Source organism: Notamacropus eugenii, chromosome 7 (assembly GCF_028372415.1).
Source record: "Notamacropus eugenii isolate mMacEug1 chromosome 7, mMacEug1.pri_v2, whole genome shotgun sequence".
Classification (NCBI taxonomy): Eukaryota; Metazoa; Chordata; class Mammalia; order Diprotodontia; family Macropodidae; genus Notamacropus; species Notamacropus eugenii.
In genome coordinates this window covers 31,842,806-31,858,024 of record NC_092878.1, presented here as the reverse complement: position 1 = coordinate 31,858,024, position 15,219 = coordinate 31,842,806, and the positions used below count along the sequence as shown (strand labels likewise).

Below are 15,219 nucleotides of genomic sequence, written 5' to 3'. Positions count from 1 at the left end.
CTGGCCTAAAAATAATGCTGTGTACTGTTAAAGACTCATCCAAAATATCATTTCCAGGACATCAATACTCTGACCAAATCTTCCACTTGGTGGCCACTGCTTACATGATAAAACTTAATCGCCTGAGTTAGCGTTCAACGATTCTCCGTGACCGTCCTCAGTCTTCTTTTCTGATTTCTTCCCTTTCTCCATTTAAGTCTTCATTTAAACAAAGTTAGTCTACTTACTGTCTCCCACATGTACCACGCCCTTCCACACCTGAATTTCCTCATCCAGGGCAAATATTATGCATTTTTGATTATCCAAATAAAATTCCAATTAGCCCTCCCTAACAACTCATTCTTCTTCAAGCCGAGGGCATTTTAACAATCTTACATTTACTAATATTGCTATTTTTAACTCTTTGCAAGAGGAACTCTATAGACCTACATTCTGACTCTTTGTCATTAGCAAACACTACAACTTGGGCAGGTCACTTAACCTACATGAAGCATAGTCTCCCCATTAGTAAAATAAAGAGTCTGGAAGAGGCTCCCCCTCTTACCTAAAAAATTCTGTAATTCTAGGAGTCTATGTTTTATCTCTTCAACTAGACTGTATACACCAAGAGAGGTAATAATATGGTATGCGTCTTTATATCTCCCACAGCCCTTAACATAAAGAAGGTAGTAAAAAAAATTTCTGTTGAGTAGTTACCTTAAATAATAAAAGCTTATAAACCTCCATGCTTAGGTCAAATAGTAATAATACTCACCACCTACACCCTGTCTTCTCTTTTCCTTATGTTCAATAGAAGACTCATATTCACCTTCTTCGCAGTCGTCTAGTGATGGAGTAGAACTGGGGCCATCAATACCCAACAGGACTGGTATCTTTTCCATGATAAACTCTGGCACACGCCCTAAAGGATAACATTGACAATGTTGTTTTTATTGTGTTGTTTTAAAAATAAAGGTATTCTACACTAAACTTCTGTCAGAGAACAGGTTCCTAAATCATATACTTGAGCTTGAAGGAACCTTCAGAAGTCATTTGGTTCACCCCCTTCATTTTACGGATGATAAAACTGAAATCCCGAGGGTTAAATGACTGTCAAGATCACATATGGAGCAAGCAAAAGAGCTGGAGGTCTCTGTGAGCCCAAGGCCTCTAACTTAGTCCAGCACTCTTTCACTGTTTCTGCCTCAGAGTTTTAATGGTTAGTTGGGAGAAGCTGGCAAGCCATAAACATTCTGCCCTGAAGACATTTCACCTTTTCTTACCAATATCAGCTGCATGATCAATCAGGGTCTTTACCACCGCAATCTCCAGTCGAATTTCTTCCCTTGCATTCTTCGACACTTTCTCATTCCATGAATGTAAAAGGTTTGGAGCAAGCATTGCTGCAAGATTATAACTATCCATCTTATTCTCACTGACTCTTTAAAAAAAAAAAAAAAGTAGGTACCATTAAACGTAGTCAAAATTTGAACTAAGAAACAATTTCAAGAAGCTAACAGGCATATTTGTAGGGACTCTTACTTAATATTGGCTATGTATAAGGCAAATACTAAACCTTATCAGGAATTTAACCAAGAAATAGGAAATAAAAAAGCTTCTAACAGTCAAATTAATTTATAAAATCCATGCATCCAAAACTAATATTTTATTCACAGCCAAGCTTCTCAAAATCCTCAATCAGTACTAACTTATTTAAAACATAATAGTAAGACAGTTGGTTATTGCATTTGGTTTCAAAGTTCATAACTGATTAGAAGTAGCCAAACAGAAAGGGTGAGAGGAGTGGTTACAGGCAGGCACAAAAACTGTAGTGAGAAATGACAGGTGATAGCAAGGAAAGAAATAGAAAAATTATAAAAAAACAGAAATATGAAATCAAATGGCATCACAGGTTAGACCTTTTAGGGTAAACTGCCTTGCAGAAACAGGCCCCTGGAGATCACTGTATTACGGTATACAAATAATGACAGTCAAAATGATAAAGAAAAAACGAAATTGTATTCAATATACTCCATTTGAGAAGATAAGGAAATATGTAAATAAATTTTAAGAAATATTTCCATCCCAAATAGCTGAAAACAAAATAAATGTACTGTTGCTTAAAATTATAACTGGCTAGCCAAAAGTTCCCCATAGCTAAAATTTTTTGTACTTGATCTTTACTTACCTGAGAGAAACATTCCGGAGAAAGTTAAAGAAGTACCGTAATACATATACTATATTGTCAGTCATAAGACAAGAGAGCAACATTGTAGCAGTATCCCTCTCCTCTGTTTCCAACTGTTGAGCTTTGATAAAAGCTTCATGCAAATCAACTGGAAAGATGGGTTCTGGCAACTCCCTAAAAAATTTCTTAATAAGATCTGTGATATCCTGTGGATCTGCAGAAGACAGACAGCTTTCACCATGATTCAGTTTCCTCTGAAATAAATTTCAAGTCATCAGTATTCTTTGATTTAAGATCTCCATTTTGATCAAAATCTCTGCTTACATCTCAAGATAAAGAGTTTTTCTTAGTAAACTTTAATTCTTTTATTTATTTGCTTCTGGTGTCATGTATTACAAAACACACAAGAAGCTCTAGCAAACAATCAAAAATACTTAATTTCTTTAACTACTGGATTCATGTAAGCTAGAAATGCTTTCCACAAAGGGAATAATAGCTGGTCAGCTGTAACTCTACCATTCATTAATACCGAAAAGATGAGAGGACATAATGCTGAGCTTGGGAGTCATTAGACCTGGGTTCAAACCCTCCCCCCAATAACTACCTATGTGCAAGGTGCTCACAGACATCTCCACAGTAATTATTTAAAGTCATATGGGATGTGATGTTAGAGGGAGTCCACATGCTAGAAAATAATAGACCCTTTGCACATTCATGTCATATCTGAGAACTGTAACAACAAAAACCTAATTAGACAACTGTGGAAAGAAAAAATAGTCAAGGAATATGCCTACCTTCAGTGCTTTTATATGGGTAGCTGATCCAGAAACCCTAAAAAGACCCTTAACATGAAGATGTTGTTCCAAAGATGTGCAAGCATCAACGAGAAAACTGAAAAAGGCAGGTCTCATTAATGTATTTAATCTTACAAAAACCATACTAAGTGAATATACTTGTCAAGGTACATCAATAGGCTGTGAAGATCCTTGACATGACTTCTGAATTATAAATCATTTCCCATTTCTATAATCTACTCATTGTTCTTGTGCTAATTTTAGTATGACCGTTGCTCTCATTCCATGACTTTCACAGCCTACTATATACCCAAGAGCCATACTATCTAAGTGTGTATACACACACACACACACACACACACACACACACACACACACACATATATATATAACCTCTATACACACAGACATGTATACCCCAACAAATCTTTCTGTAATTACCATCCCATAAAATGCAACAACCTTTTTTAATTCAATTTAATTCAACATTCATTAAGTTTCCATATATGCAAGGCATCCTTAATACTACAGATAAAAAGGAAAAAAAATTCCTCCATTTCAACATATACAGCATATACACAGATGAGTATATATAAAGTAGTGTTAAGAGACAAATGATAACTAGGGTAGAGGAAAAATAGGTCAGGAAAAGTCTTATATAATAGTGAAGAAGCGAGGGCTTATAAGAGGCAAAGGTAAAGAAGGAATGTATTATACACCTGAGAGATAGTTAATGCAAAAGAATGGAGGCAGGAGACTGAGTGTATGTATCGTCAAAAGGACTAATAGCCAACAGACTGGAAAGGTAGATGGGAGGCAGATCATGAAAATGATAAATGGTTAAATGGATTTTGTATTTTATCCCAGAGGCCATAGGAAGCTCCTGAAGCTTCTTAAGTCAGACCCCTGTTTTAGGAACATCAATTGGCAGCAGCTTAGATTATGGATATAAAACAGCGAGACTTGAATCAACAAGACCTGGCAACTAACTGGACTAAAGGGATGTGGGAGGAGGGAATTTCAAAGAGAAGATAGTGGAGAATTGACTCTGAGGCTCTAAAACTAGAAAATGAGAAGAATGGTTGTGTATTCAATCAAAACAGGAAAGTGTGAAAATGGGATAGATGTGAGGAAATACAAGTTCCATTTTTGAAAAATCAGTTTATTTTTATTTATAGGTTCTATTCATATCTCATTTAATTTACTTCTTTATTTGCTTGTCTGTGGGACCTTTATTTCTCTGCCAACATCATTTGTCCAACTCTTCGGAAGACAGAGATGATTTTTTAAAAAAATAATTCAATATGTAGAACAAAATAATGCAGACAGAACGATGCTCAATAGAAGTCTGTAGGTAATACATGTAGTATCAATGTTAAAGGGGACAGCTAGATGGCCCAGTGGATAGAGTGAGTGCTGGGCCTGGAGTCAGGAAGACTCATCTTCCTGAGGTCAAATCTGGCCTCAGACATTTCCTAGCTATGTAACCCTGAGCAAGTCACTTAACTCTGCTTGCCTCAGTTTCCGTATCTGTAAAATAAGGGGGTGAATGAAATGGCAAAACACTCCAGTATCTTTGCCAAGAAAACCCCAAAAGAGGTTATAAAGAATGAAAACAACTAAATGCCAAATAAACGTTATCTCTACAGATTACACAGCTCTCCTAGGTAAAGGACTCGGAGGATCTAAGCAGGTTCATTAACATGAGTTTTGTCATCATTTCCCCAATACGTGAGCGTTTAGAAATCCTTTTACTAGAATGTGAAATGTGCGCATAACAAATCTGAAAAACACTGTGTGATCACTATTTACAAAAGCTTGGGCATCTCAATAACATATAATTACTCTCCTCCCACAATTCTTCCCAAATATACTCATTCATTCATCCAATAAACGTTTACTGAAAGTCTGTTATTTGTCAGGCACTGTGCTAAGGGTATCATTACATTACAGGGATTTTCATTCAAATACAGATTTCAGAGTGGAATTATAAAGTCCATGAATTAAAGACCCAAGTGTGAAATATCTACTAATTTCTGAACCTTGCAATTCACCACTTAATTCTAGGCTAATTTCACACCTTTCTTACCTTGGAATGTTTCCATATTCTGGTACAAATGTCTGGGGTAGTACAGAAAAAGGTGCTCGAAAAATTTTCCCCTAAAATGTAAAAGTCATTTATTATAAGCATCAAGATAAAAATTTACAGGTATAAGCACAGAATGTGAAGACAAATTGTGATTTCAGGGAAAGAGCAAAAAAACAATTAAACTAGTTACTAATATTCTGAGATATAATTAGTCATAGTAGCTAAAAGGCAACAGACTTTGGTAACAGTGAGTCTTAAGAACAGAACTAGTCTCAAATACTAAAATAAATACCTTATGCCAATAATATCTATTAATTATGCTAATGAAAGAGTTACAGAACATTTGGATCAAATACTAACACACATTAAAGTATCATTATTGTATTATTTTTTAAAGAGGACTTCAAATAGGTTTAATGCTTCTCAATTTGCATCTATTAAAATGGATATTTTTTTCTGAAATCACCTTCCACAGCTCTGCAAATACTAACTCTGCATCAAATTATCTGTGTACTTCCTTGACCAATAATAGGGTAAGATGGATTAATTTTTTTGGCTGATGAATGTTACAAATTTTCTAACAAAATGTTCCAAGAGACTAGGACTAAGAAATACTGAAAGTAAACATTAAAACATTAAAAAATCCAATTCAACCTCTTCTTGTACAGTTGCTATTTCTATAATAAAATTATCTTCTTTCTTACTATTTTTCTTAACTATTTCTTAACTATTTCTTAACTATTCTTAACTATTAAATATTTCTTAACTAATTCTTAACAATTTTTCCGAAGACTATTTATCACAAGAATAACTTGTGAAAGGCACCAAGATTCAGTAGTCCTGGGTATCAAGTCATGTCTCTATTTATTAGTTATGTGGCCTCTAATAAGCCATTTCAGCCCTTTCGTTACCTCACCTGTAAAATGAGGATAATTCCACATAACTCAGAGGGAGTTTTATAAACTACATGTTGTAACAATGAGCTATTATTAATAATCTGAAATCAAATTCTGAGATCCTGGAAAAAATAACAGTACAGATATATATACTGAAAGAATTAAGCATAAAAATTTTCTGTAAGCTCGTACGACACTTAGGAAAATGACTAACGCAGAAGACATCCCATTACTAGGACTGGAGATAAGCCATTTATAGTATTTTTTAAAAAATCAATCCATAAGCATTTATTAAGCTGTAACTATACACCAGGCACTAGGGATAAAAATACAAATAAAATAACCCCTACTCTCAAGGAACTTATGTGCTAATGAGGGAGAGAAGTACGTACAGAATATAAATAAATACAAAATAGCTAAATAAGCATTTTTGGGGGGAAGGATGGAAAATCAGGAAAGGTTGATAGTGATATTTTAGCTAAATCTTGAAGGAAAAGAGAGATGAAGCAGAGGTGAGGATGGAGTGAATTACAGGCATGTGGAGATGGCAACTGCAAAGGAAGATTCAGGACATACCTGAGTACATGGGGGACACAGAAAAGGCTAGTCGGTATGGGCTGGGGGTGGGGTTGTTTAATGAGTAACATACAATGAGGATGGAAAGACAGCTTGTGAAAGGCTTTAAAAGCTAAGTAGAGGAGTTTATTTTATCCTAGAGAGTTAACAGGGAACCAATGAAGTTTATTTTGTAGATCACATTTGGGCTAATGGAAAATCACTTTGGCAGCAATATGTAAGATAAGACAGAAATAGGAAATGGTTTGAGGCAGGAAGTACAATTAGGAGACAAATTCAGTAATCTAAATGTGATGAAGGCTTGAACTAAGGAGGGTCAGAAAGAAACAAGACAACTGCCAACTGATTAGATATACAGGGTGAGGGAAAATGAAGAGGATAATGGAAAGTTACTAGACTTGGGATATGAGAAGACTGGTGGTGCCTTGGGGGCAAAAATAGGGAAGTTTGGAGAGCAATATAATGAGATGTTTTGGACCTGTTAAGTTTGAGATATCTCTGAGACAGGTTTGTAATATCAAGAAACTGAGATAAATCTTGGATATCTAGTTTGAAATATCCCATAGGCAAACAGTGATGCAGGCCAGAAGCTCAGAGGAGAAACTGGGACTGGCTATACAGACCTACAAGTCATCTACATAGGTTTAGGATTAGGGATATGACTGGTGACTTCACTGGTGTAGATAACTCCCAAATGAGGGCACTTATTCTACCAATAGAGACTGGCAACTTTTCTGCAAATAGTAGTGTTTAAATGCCTAGAACAATGAATAGTTAAATGACTTGCCAGGAAATCACACAAAAAGTCAAAGGCAACATTTTAATCCCAGGCTTCAAGGACAGCTTTTTAACAATGGCTCTTAATCATCTTGAATGAAAGATAATAAAACCCTAGGAACTGATGAGGTCACTGAGAGAAATTCTTTCATGCAACAAACATCTATTAAACACTTTCTATGTTCTAGGCTCCAGAGAAAGATACAGTAACAAAGATGAAACAGTCCCTGCTCAGAGAAATTACATTTCATGGAGGTGAGGAGAAGTAGAGGGAAAAGACATAGATACACGTAAGTAAATATATACAATACAATTGAGAAGAAGCACTAACTGGAGGATGGGAAACTAGAAAAGGGTAGGTTACACTTCAGCTAAACTTTGAAACAAACTAAGGGTTTCAAGAGGCAGAAGTGTGGGAAAAAGTATTTTAGGTATGAAGGATAGCTTCTGTAAAGTTATGGAAGCAAAGAAATGTCAAATAGGCTTACTTTAACTGCACACTGCAAAAAACAGAGTAATATGTAATAAACCTGGAAAGGTTGGCTGTTACTTTTTGAAGGACTTCAAATGCCAAACAAGGCAGTTGTAGTATTTGACTCTAAACAAGATAGCAATCTTTTTGAAAAAAGGAACCACACAGTCATACCCATGCTTTAACAATCATTTGTTTTAAGTGGATGATGGATAAAACCTGGAGGGTAAAACCATGACCTACACAACAATTAGGAAGCTACGATAATAGTCCAGGGGAGAAGTTAACAGGTCAACTTGAACTAGGGTTATAGATTGAAGGATTAGAAAGATGTTTTGTAGGGGGAATCAACAAGTGACTGGGTATAGGGGTTGAGGGGAAATGAAGCGTTACAGCCGATTTCAAGTTCACAAACCAGAACGGTTAGGACAGAACTGCTCTCGAAAGAAACTTCAGAGAGAGGTGGGTGAGTACTATTTTGGAGATGTTGAACTTAAGATGCCTACGGGACACTCACCTGGAAATGTCTGAAAGGCAGATTATGATTCAGGGCTAGAATTGAAGAGAAAGATTAGGGCTAAGGTACAGATACGGGAGGTGCATAGCAATGATAGTTGAATATGGCAAGGAGCCTAGTGCTCTTTACACTAAACAGATTAAATCAATGCCTTCAATAGAATATTTTAAAAAATGAGGGGAAGACGGAAAAATCAGTATACTGACAAATAAGTTGATTTTTAGAACACAAATATTAGTTTTTATATATTAGTCTATGTATTTGTATAAAGTGCAATTCACAAGTTTTTGTATTAGAAACTCTTAAGTGTGAACCAGTATAAAATGTTATTGCAAATAGAAGTACAACTTTAATATTGTTCTTAGCTATCTCACCTCACATTACATTCTGAAACAATTCCAGCGGCTACTTACTCTGATTTACACTTATCTCTTAAAGACATTCATACTTACTTTATATAATATAATATGACTGTTCATTCTCATATTTGAGTAATATTCTGCATGGCTGTTTGTCCAATACAATGTGTCCACTAGTCAGTTTCTACTCTACCGACAAGATCTTAAGTATTGTTCAGCACCTAAAACATAGTATATAGATGCTTGATACACGATTTTTTTAAATTATGAAATGAATTCCTTGATTTTATGAGTGGAAAAAAAATCAAGGGCTATGTCTTGCAAAGACCTTCTCCATCTGTCAATCATTTTAGTCTTCTTTATGCATTTGTAGAACATAATGCTATCTCAAAAATATTACATGGCTCACATCACATTTCTAAATCTTTTCCTTCAATTTCTTGAAATCTTTGAAATTACTATCTCATAGGTATAAAATCTTGGGTAGAGACTGAAACAACTGAAGAGACTATCATATTGGTAAATAATCAGTAGAAACAAAAAAGTGTCAATTTAACTACCTAGTTAAAAAATGTTTTATGACATAAAGCTGACAATAGCAAAAATTAGGTTTGGGCATAATCAGATTCAATTAACTATTATGCACTCAAAAACCAGCTGTAACAAATATACACAACAGGACCACATAAAAGAAGCTGTATTAATTAATCTAAGTACACACACACACACACACACACACACACACACACACACACACACACACACACACACACACACACACACACACACACACACTAGTATTTAACCAGAACTCCTCTTCAGTACTTAACCATTTCCACTGAACCATTCAGAAAACACCATTCTTTTTAAATGAACCACCCTTCCTGATAGCCCACAAAAGCCTCAGAAAATAATCACAAATACTCACTTAACCTCTATGAACTTCAGATTGAAAAACAGGAATAATAATAACATGTAGTGTGTGTGTATACACACACGCACACATGTATATATACAGAGAAAGATACACACACACTTCAAGGGGTTGTTGTAAGGTTCAGATAAAATCAAGTACATGGAGTAATCTGAAACCTTAAGGTACTATAGAAACATTAGTTATAACCAACAGTAAATCTTGACATCTTCACCATATGGCTTATCATGTGTAAAATCGAGAAGCGGCATGGACTAGCAAACAGTCAGAAAAACCTAGGTTCAGAATCTATTTTGTAGAATAGTTGCGTGATTCTGGGCAAATTACTGAAGCTCTCTCTGGGCCTGTTTCCTCCTCTGTAAAACCGTGAGTTAGAGGAGATAGTTTCTAAGTTTCTTTCTAGTTTTAAACATGCAGCTAAATGGGTGTGTGAACAAAGAGCGAGGTCTGGAGTCAGAAGATCTGTGTGATCCCAGACAAGTCACTTGACCGCTTAACCACTTAACCTCTCAGTTTCTTTCCCCTGGCACATAGGTAGCTCTAGAGATACGTTAGCTATCATCCTGTCCTCTTTTCTGGACAAAATTAATGCTCCACTTTCACCAGTTTGGTTCACAGTGACTCTTACTAGCCTTCGGATGTCCTCCCTCAGCCCTCTTCCCCCTGGTCTTACCCTAAAAGTTATCGCCCGAGACTCCTGCCGGCCGCGAGCGCTCTGGATCTTTAAGCCATAGGCGGCCTCGAGATGCTGCAGCAGGGTCAGCCTCACCAGCCTCCGGTGCCTCATTTCTGCGGGTGTCTCGCACCTCTCCGCCACTCCCCTCCTCCTCGTCCTGATCCCTTTCCACCCATTGACCTTCTCTAGCCACCACCTCTTCCACTTGCTACAAACCCTCGGTGTCACCACCTTCGCTTCAACTCCCTCTCGTCCACTTCCACGAGCCCCGCTGGGGCTCGGGCCTGCTCCTGCCACTTCCGTGTCTCCTACCCTCAATTCCAAGCCCTCAGGTCTGTTTGTCCACACCCCGCTCCTTCCCCCGCCACTGACCCTTCTCTAAGTCACTCCCCACGGACCCTTCCACGCTCCTCTCCGGTCACTCCCCACCGACTCGTCCACGCTCCTTCCCGGTCACTCGTCCACGCTCCTCCCCAGTCACTCCCCACCAACTTGTCCACGCTCCTCCCCAGTCACTCCCCACCAACTTGTCCACGCTCCTCTCCAGTCACTCCCCACCGACTCGTCCACGCTCCTTCCCGGTCACTCGTCCACGCTCCTCCCCAGTCACTCCCCACCAACTTGTCCACGCTCCTCTCCAGTCACTCCCCACCGACTCGTCCACGCTCCTTCCCGGTCACTCGTCCACGCTCCTCCCCAGTCACTCCCCACCAACTTGTCCACGCTCCTCCCCAGTCACTCCCCACCGACTTGTCCACGCTCCTCTCCAGTCACTCCCCACCGACTTGTCCACGCTCCTCTCCAGTCACTCCCCACAGACTCGTCCACGCTCCTCCCTGTCACTGCCCACCAACCAGTCCCAGGCCTTCACCCCAGAAGACCTTTCCCCTAGACTCCCAGTCTCTATTTCCGGTCCCTCGGGTCTGCGGCTCTTGCGGCCCCCCGCTCGTCGCCGGTCAGGCCCTAGGCTAACGTCGCCCCAGACGCCGGAGGCCCGGCGGGCCCTGGGCCCTGGCTCCGCCGCGGACTCCTCGAGCTCCCCTCCGGACCGGTCTCGCACGCTCAGGCACCGCCCTCCGTCAGCCGGGCTGTTACCCCATCCCGGGCTGCCCACTCCGGCAGACCGGTCGCCCCCACAATCCAAATCCCAAAGCCGCGGTCTCCCGCCTCCCACTCCGCCTCCGCCGCCTAGCCAAGCACTCAGCTCCCGCTCCGCCTCCGCACCCCAGCCGAGAACTCAGCTTCGGGCCGAACGCAGCGGCTCAAACGGCAGCGCCAACGTTCGACCCGCTCTCTGATTGGGCCGCGCCATTCACAATCAGAACCCCTCCGCGGGGGCCTAACAATAGCCTGATTCGGCGGTAACGCCGTCAGCAGAACCGAAAGGGGGGAGGGGTGGGGGGAGAAAGGTAGAGCCCGGTCCTACGGCTAGTCCGACAGGTACTGCGCGTGAGCTCCCTGTAAGGGCGGAGATCCCTGGTGGACCATGGTCAGGGCCGTGCAACTCAGACCATTAATTAAGGGCTAGGCGCAGGGCGGGGACTCCACCCACGTGCTCCCGTCCCGGGCAGGACGCCGAGGTTTGGACCGGGCTCCTGCAGCCTTGAGCGCTACACCGCCCTTAAGGCCCCTCCATGGTCGGGGGGGGGGGGGCAGGGGGGAGGCTGGAGGTGCCATGAGGGGGTGCCTGATCATGCGCGTGCCATGCAACCCCTTTGAGCCCCAGCTTCTCCCCTGTAAAGCGGGGTTCGGTGTGGTCTCCAAAGACAAGGGAAGGCTCCAAGCTTAGGCTTGTATTAGAAGGTGTGGGGAGACAGACTTGGGGGCCACTAGAGGCTTATCACAAATACCCAGAGGTGATCCGCAGGGATGCTGCTCCCCACAATCCTGCAGCCCCACGCAGCGTGCTGGTCCAAAGTCCCGCCTTGCAGCGCTCTCAGGACAGGTTGTCAGGCGTGTCCAACCCTTCATGACCCCTCTCTGGGGGTTTTGGCAAAGATACTGGAGGGATTTGCCATTTCCTTCTTACTCATTTGACAGAGCTGGAAACTGAGGTCCATGAGGTTAAGTGACTTGCCCAGAGCTAGTAAGCAATCTAAAAGCCTCTAAAGCCCTTTTCAAAGGAGAGATTTTAATATCCCAAACGAAGCCTGGAAGGAAACATAAAGGCAGTGCCCATTAGACTTTTCTCCAGGGATCAGCCTTGTGCAAAGCACTTTGGGGAAGGAAAGGAGCTGGAAGAAATTGGGGATTTAAAAATTTGTGACCAGAGAGATACGACTTATCTTATCTCTGAGAGAGGTCTGCTCGAGTGGAGGCACCCAAAGAAACTGGGGATTATGTACTCAAACCTCTTAAACTAGCCTAAGAGCTACTTATCTTTTTGCAGCTCTACGGGAAGATATGCTGGCAGTATGGGAGGTCTCTGCTCAACACACCATTTCTCTAAGCACCACTAGGCAGAATTTACTTAGGCTCCTGTTAGCTTATGGAGGTAGCCCAACTCTAACTCTGCCTGCCCCAAGAGTTGGCGGTGTTGATTAATATCTGGTCTAATATTGTAGGAAAACCACCTGATTTGAAGTCTATGTGGGAGTTCAAAGTGCATCTCTATTACTACTTGTATGGCCACGGACAAACACTTAACCTCTTTGGGCCTCAGATTCCATCTTTAAAATGAAACAGTAGAACCAGTTGATTCTATGAGCTTTTTAAGGTCTCTTCTAGCATTAATAGAGTTCGAATTCAGCTTGCCCACCTATACTCTGTAAAGGAGATATCATCAGTCTCCTAAGAGGAGGTAGGATGGAAGCCAAATGAGGTTGGGTGGTCCCTGGGGGAGATCAACTGGAGTTCTTAAAAGCAACAAAGGGTGGGAAGCAGCACTTTATTAATCATTATTGTTACTCATTGTTGTGATTTCTAAAACCACAGGTAAATTAAGGCATTTTCTCTGGCTGTCTCCCGTCCTTGGAATGCTATCCTTCCTCCGCTTCACCTACCGACTTCTCGGACTTCTCAACTAAAATTCCATCTTTTTTTTCCTATTTTTAAAATATATTTATTTTTCGTTTACAACATTCAGTCCCACAAGCTTTTGAGTTTTAAATTTTCTCCCCCTCCATACGCTCCCCAAGATGGCATGCAATCTGATATAGGCTGTCCATATACATTCATATTAGACATATTTTCATTTTAGTTATATTGTAAAGAAGAATTATAACCAACGGAATGAACCATGAGAAAGAAGAAACAAAACAAAAGAGAGACAGCAAATAGTCTGCTTCCATCTGCATTCAAATGCCACAATTCTTTCTCTGGATGTGGATAATATTTTCCATCATGAGCCTTATGGAGTTGTCCTAGAACCTTGCCTTGCAAGAGCCAAGTCTATCAAAATTAGCCTTCACACAATGTAGCTATAACTGTATACAGTGTTATCCTCTTTCCACTCCCCTCATTCAGCTCATATTCCATCTTTTATAAGGAGGTTTTCTCAGCCTCAATTCTAGTACCTTCTTTCTGGTAATTATTTCTTATTTGTCCCATATATAGCTTCTTTGTATATATTTGTTTACATGTCTCCTTATAAGATTCTTGAGGGTAGAAGCTGTCGTTTGCCTTTTTGCATCCCCAATGCTTAGCATAGTGCCTGACATATTATAGGTGCTTAGTAAATGTTGATTGATTGTAAATTGGGAAGTGAGGAAAAAGAGTTCTCTAAAGTAGGCATTCTTAAGCTGGAGTCTGAAGTTTTGTCTGTTTTTACTATTTTGAAATTTGTATTTCAAAATAATGGGTTTTATTTGCAATCCCTATGTATTTTATTTTATGCATTTAAAAACATTATTCTGAGAAGGGGTCCATAGGCTTCACTAGATTGCCACACACAAAAAGTTAAGAACCTCTGCTTTATAAAGAAAAAAACTTATGAGGAAGCATCCTGTCCCAGTTTCCTGATTATCTCAGTTGTAAAATCCCTGTTCATGACTTTTTTGAGGGGACCATTTTTCTAAATTGCAAAGGAAGAGAAAACAGTTTAGAATCAGTAAAAGTGCTTTGCAATTTCCCAAATAGAATCCAGTTTGATTTCTTCCTCCTATCCAATTCTGGGTTTAGGCAATTGTTTATGTCCAGTGTCTATCACAAAAAAAAAAAAAAAAAAAGATGGATTAATTCCATGTGCCATCTCTCCAGTTAAGTATCATGATCTTGATCTGTGCAATATACATGCTTCATCCATGTCTGTGTGGACTGCTAAGACAATCTTTTAAGAAGCTATTGAGTATCTTGGTTCATTCATTCAACAAAGAATTTATCAAATACCTATGAACTGCCCCCACTACATTATATGAGTCCCTTCCCTCAGGCAACTTACAGGCTATTAGAGAGAAACATGGGTCTTTTCTCAGGCTTCATGCTTCTTGACCTCTCTGTAAACTTTGAGCCTGTGTTTACCTTCTTCTCCTTTTCTGGGATACTTTCTTCTGGTACTCCTCCTTCCTAATTGACCACCCCTTTTGCTCTTCTTTGCTGGAGCTTCATCCAAATCATACCCACTTACCACAGATGTGCCATAGCTATCTGTCCTGGGCCCTCTTCCTCTTCTTTTACTTGGTGATTTTGTTAGTTTCCATGGATACAATGATTATTTCTATGCTGGTGATTAAGAAAAATCTACTTTATCCCACATTAACCTCTCTTCTGACCTCCAGTCTTACATCTCCAGCTGCCTATTATTGGACATCTCAAACTGGACATCCCATAGATATCATAAACTCAGCATGTCCAAAACCGAACTCATTATCTTTACCTCCAAACTGAATCCTCTTCCTAACTTTCCTTGTGCTTTGTAGAGTGTCACTAGTCTTCCAGTCACTTAGGAAGAAGGATTGGTCCAAATCTGAGAGGAATTTGCCTGTATTACAACCCTGAGGGGAGCAGTTGTACCATCTGGCAGTT

General features: G+C 40.2%; 1 protein-coding gene and 1 pseudogene across 1 annotated transcript in view; one reads left to right on the top strand and one right to left on the bottom strand.

Moving 5' to 3' along the window:
* The window catches only part of LOC140513823 (enhancer of rudimentary homolog pseudogene), an 87,051-nt pseudogene that overhangs the window by 24,424 nt on the left and 47,408 nt on the right, over window positions 1-15,219 (top strand).
* Window positions 1-15,219, bottom strand: part of LOC140513780 (TP53-binding protein 1-like) — an 80,980-nt gene that overhangs the window by 54,732 nt on the left and 11,029 nt on the right. The window contains exons 2-7 of the mRNA XM_072623785.1: window positions 8,289-8,323; window positions 5,051-5,121; window positions 2,962-3,058; window positions 2,168-2,421; window positions 1,263-1,420; window positions 755-901 (exon numbers count right to left, since the gene is read on the bottom strand). Coding sequence (XP_072479886.1) covers window positions 755-901; window positions 1,263-1,420; window positions 2,168-2,421; window positions 2,962-3,058; window positions 5,051-5,121; window positions 8,289-8,323 — 762 coding nt within the window. The remainder of the gene's footprint in view (window positions 1-754; window positions 902-1,262; window positions 1,421-2,167; window positions 2,422-2,961; window positions 3,059-5,050; window positions 5,122-8,288; window positions 8,324-15,219) is intronic.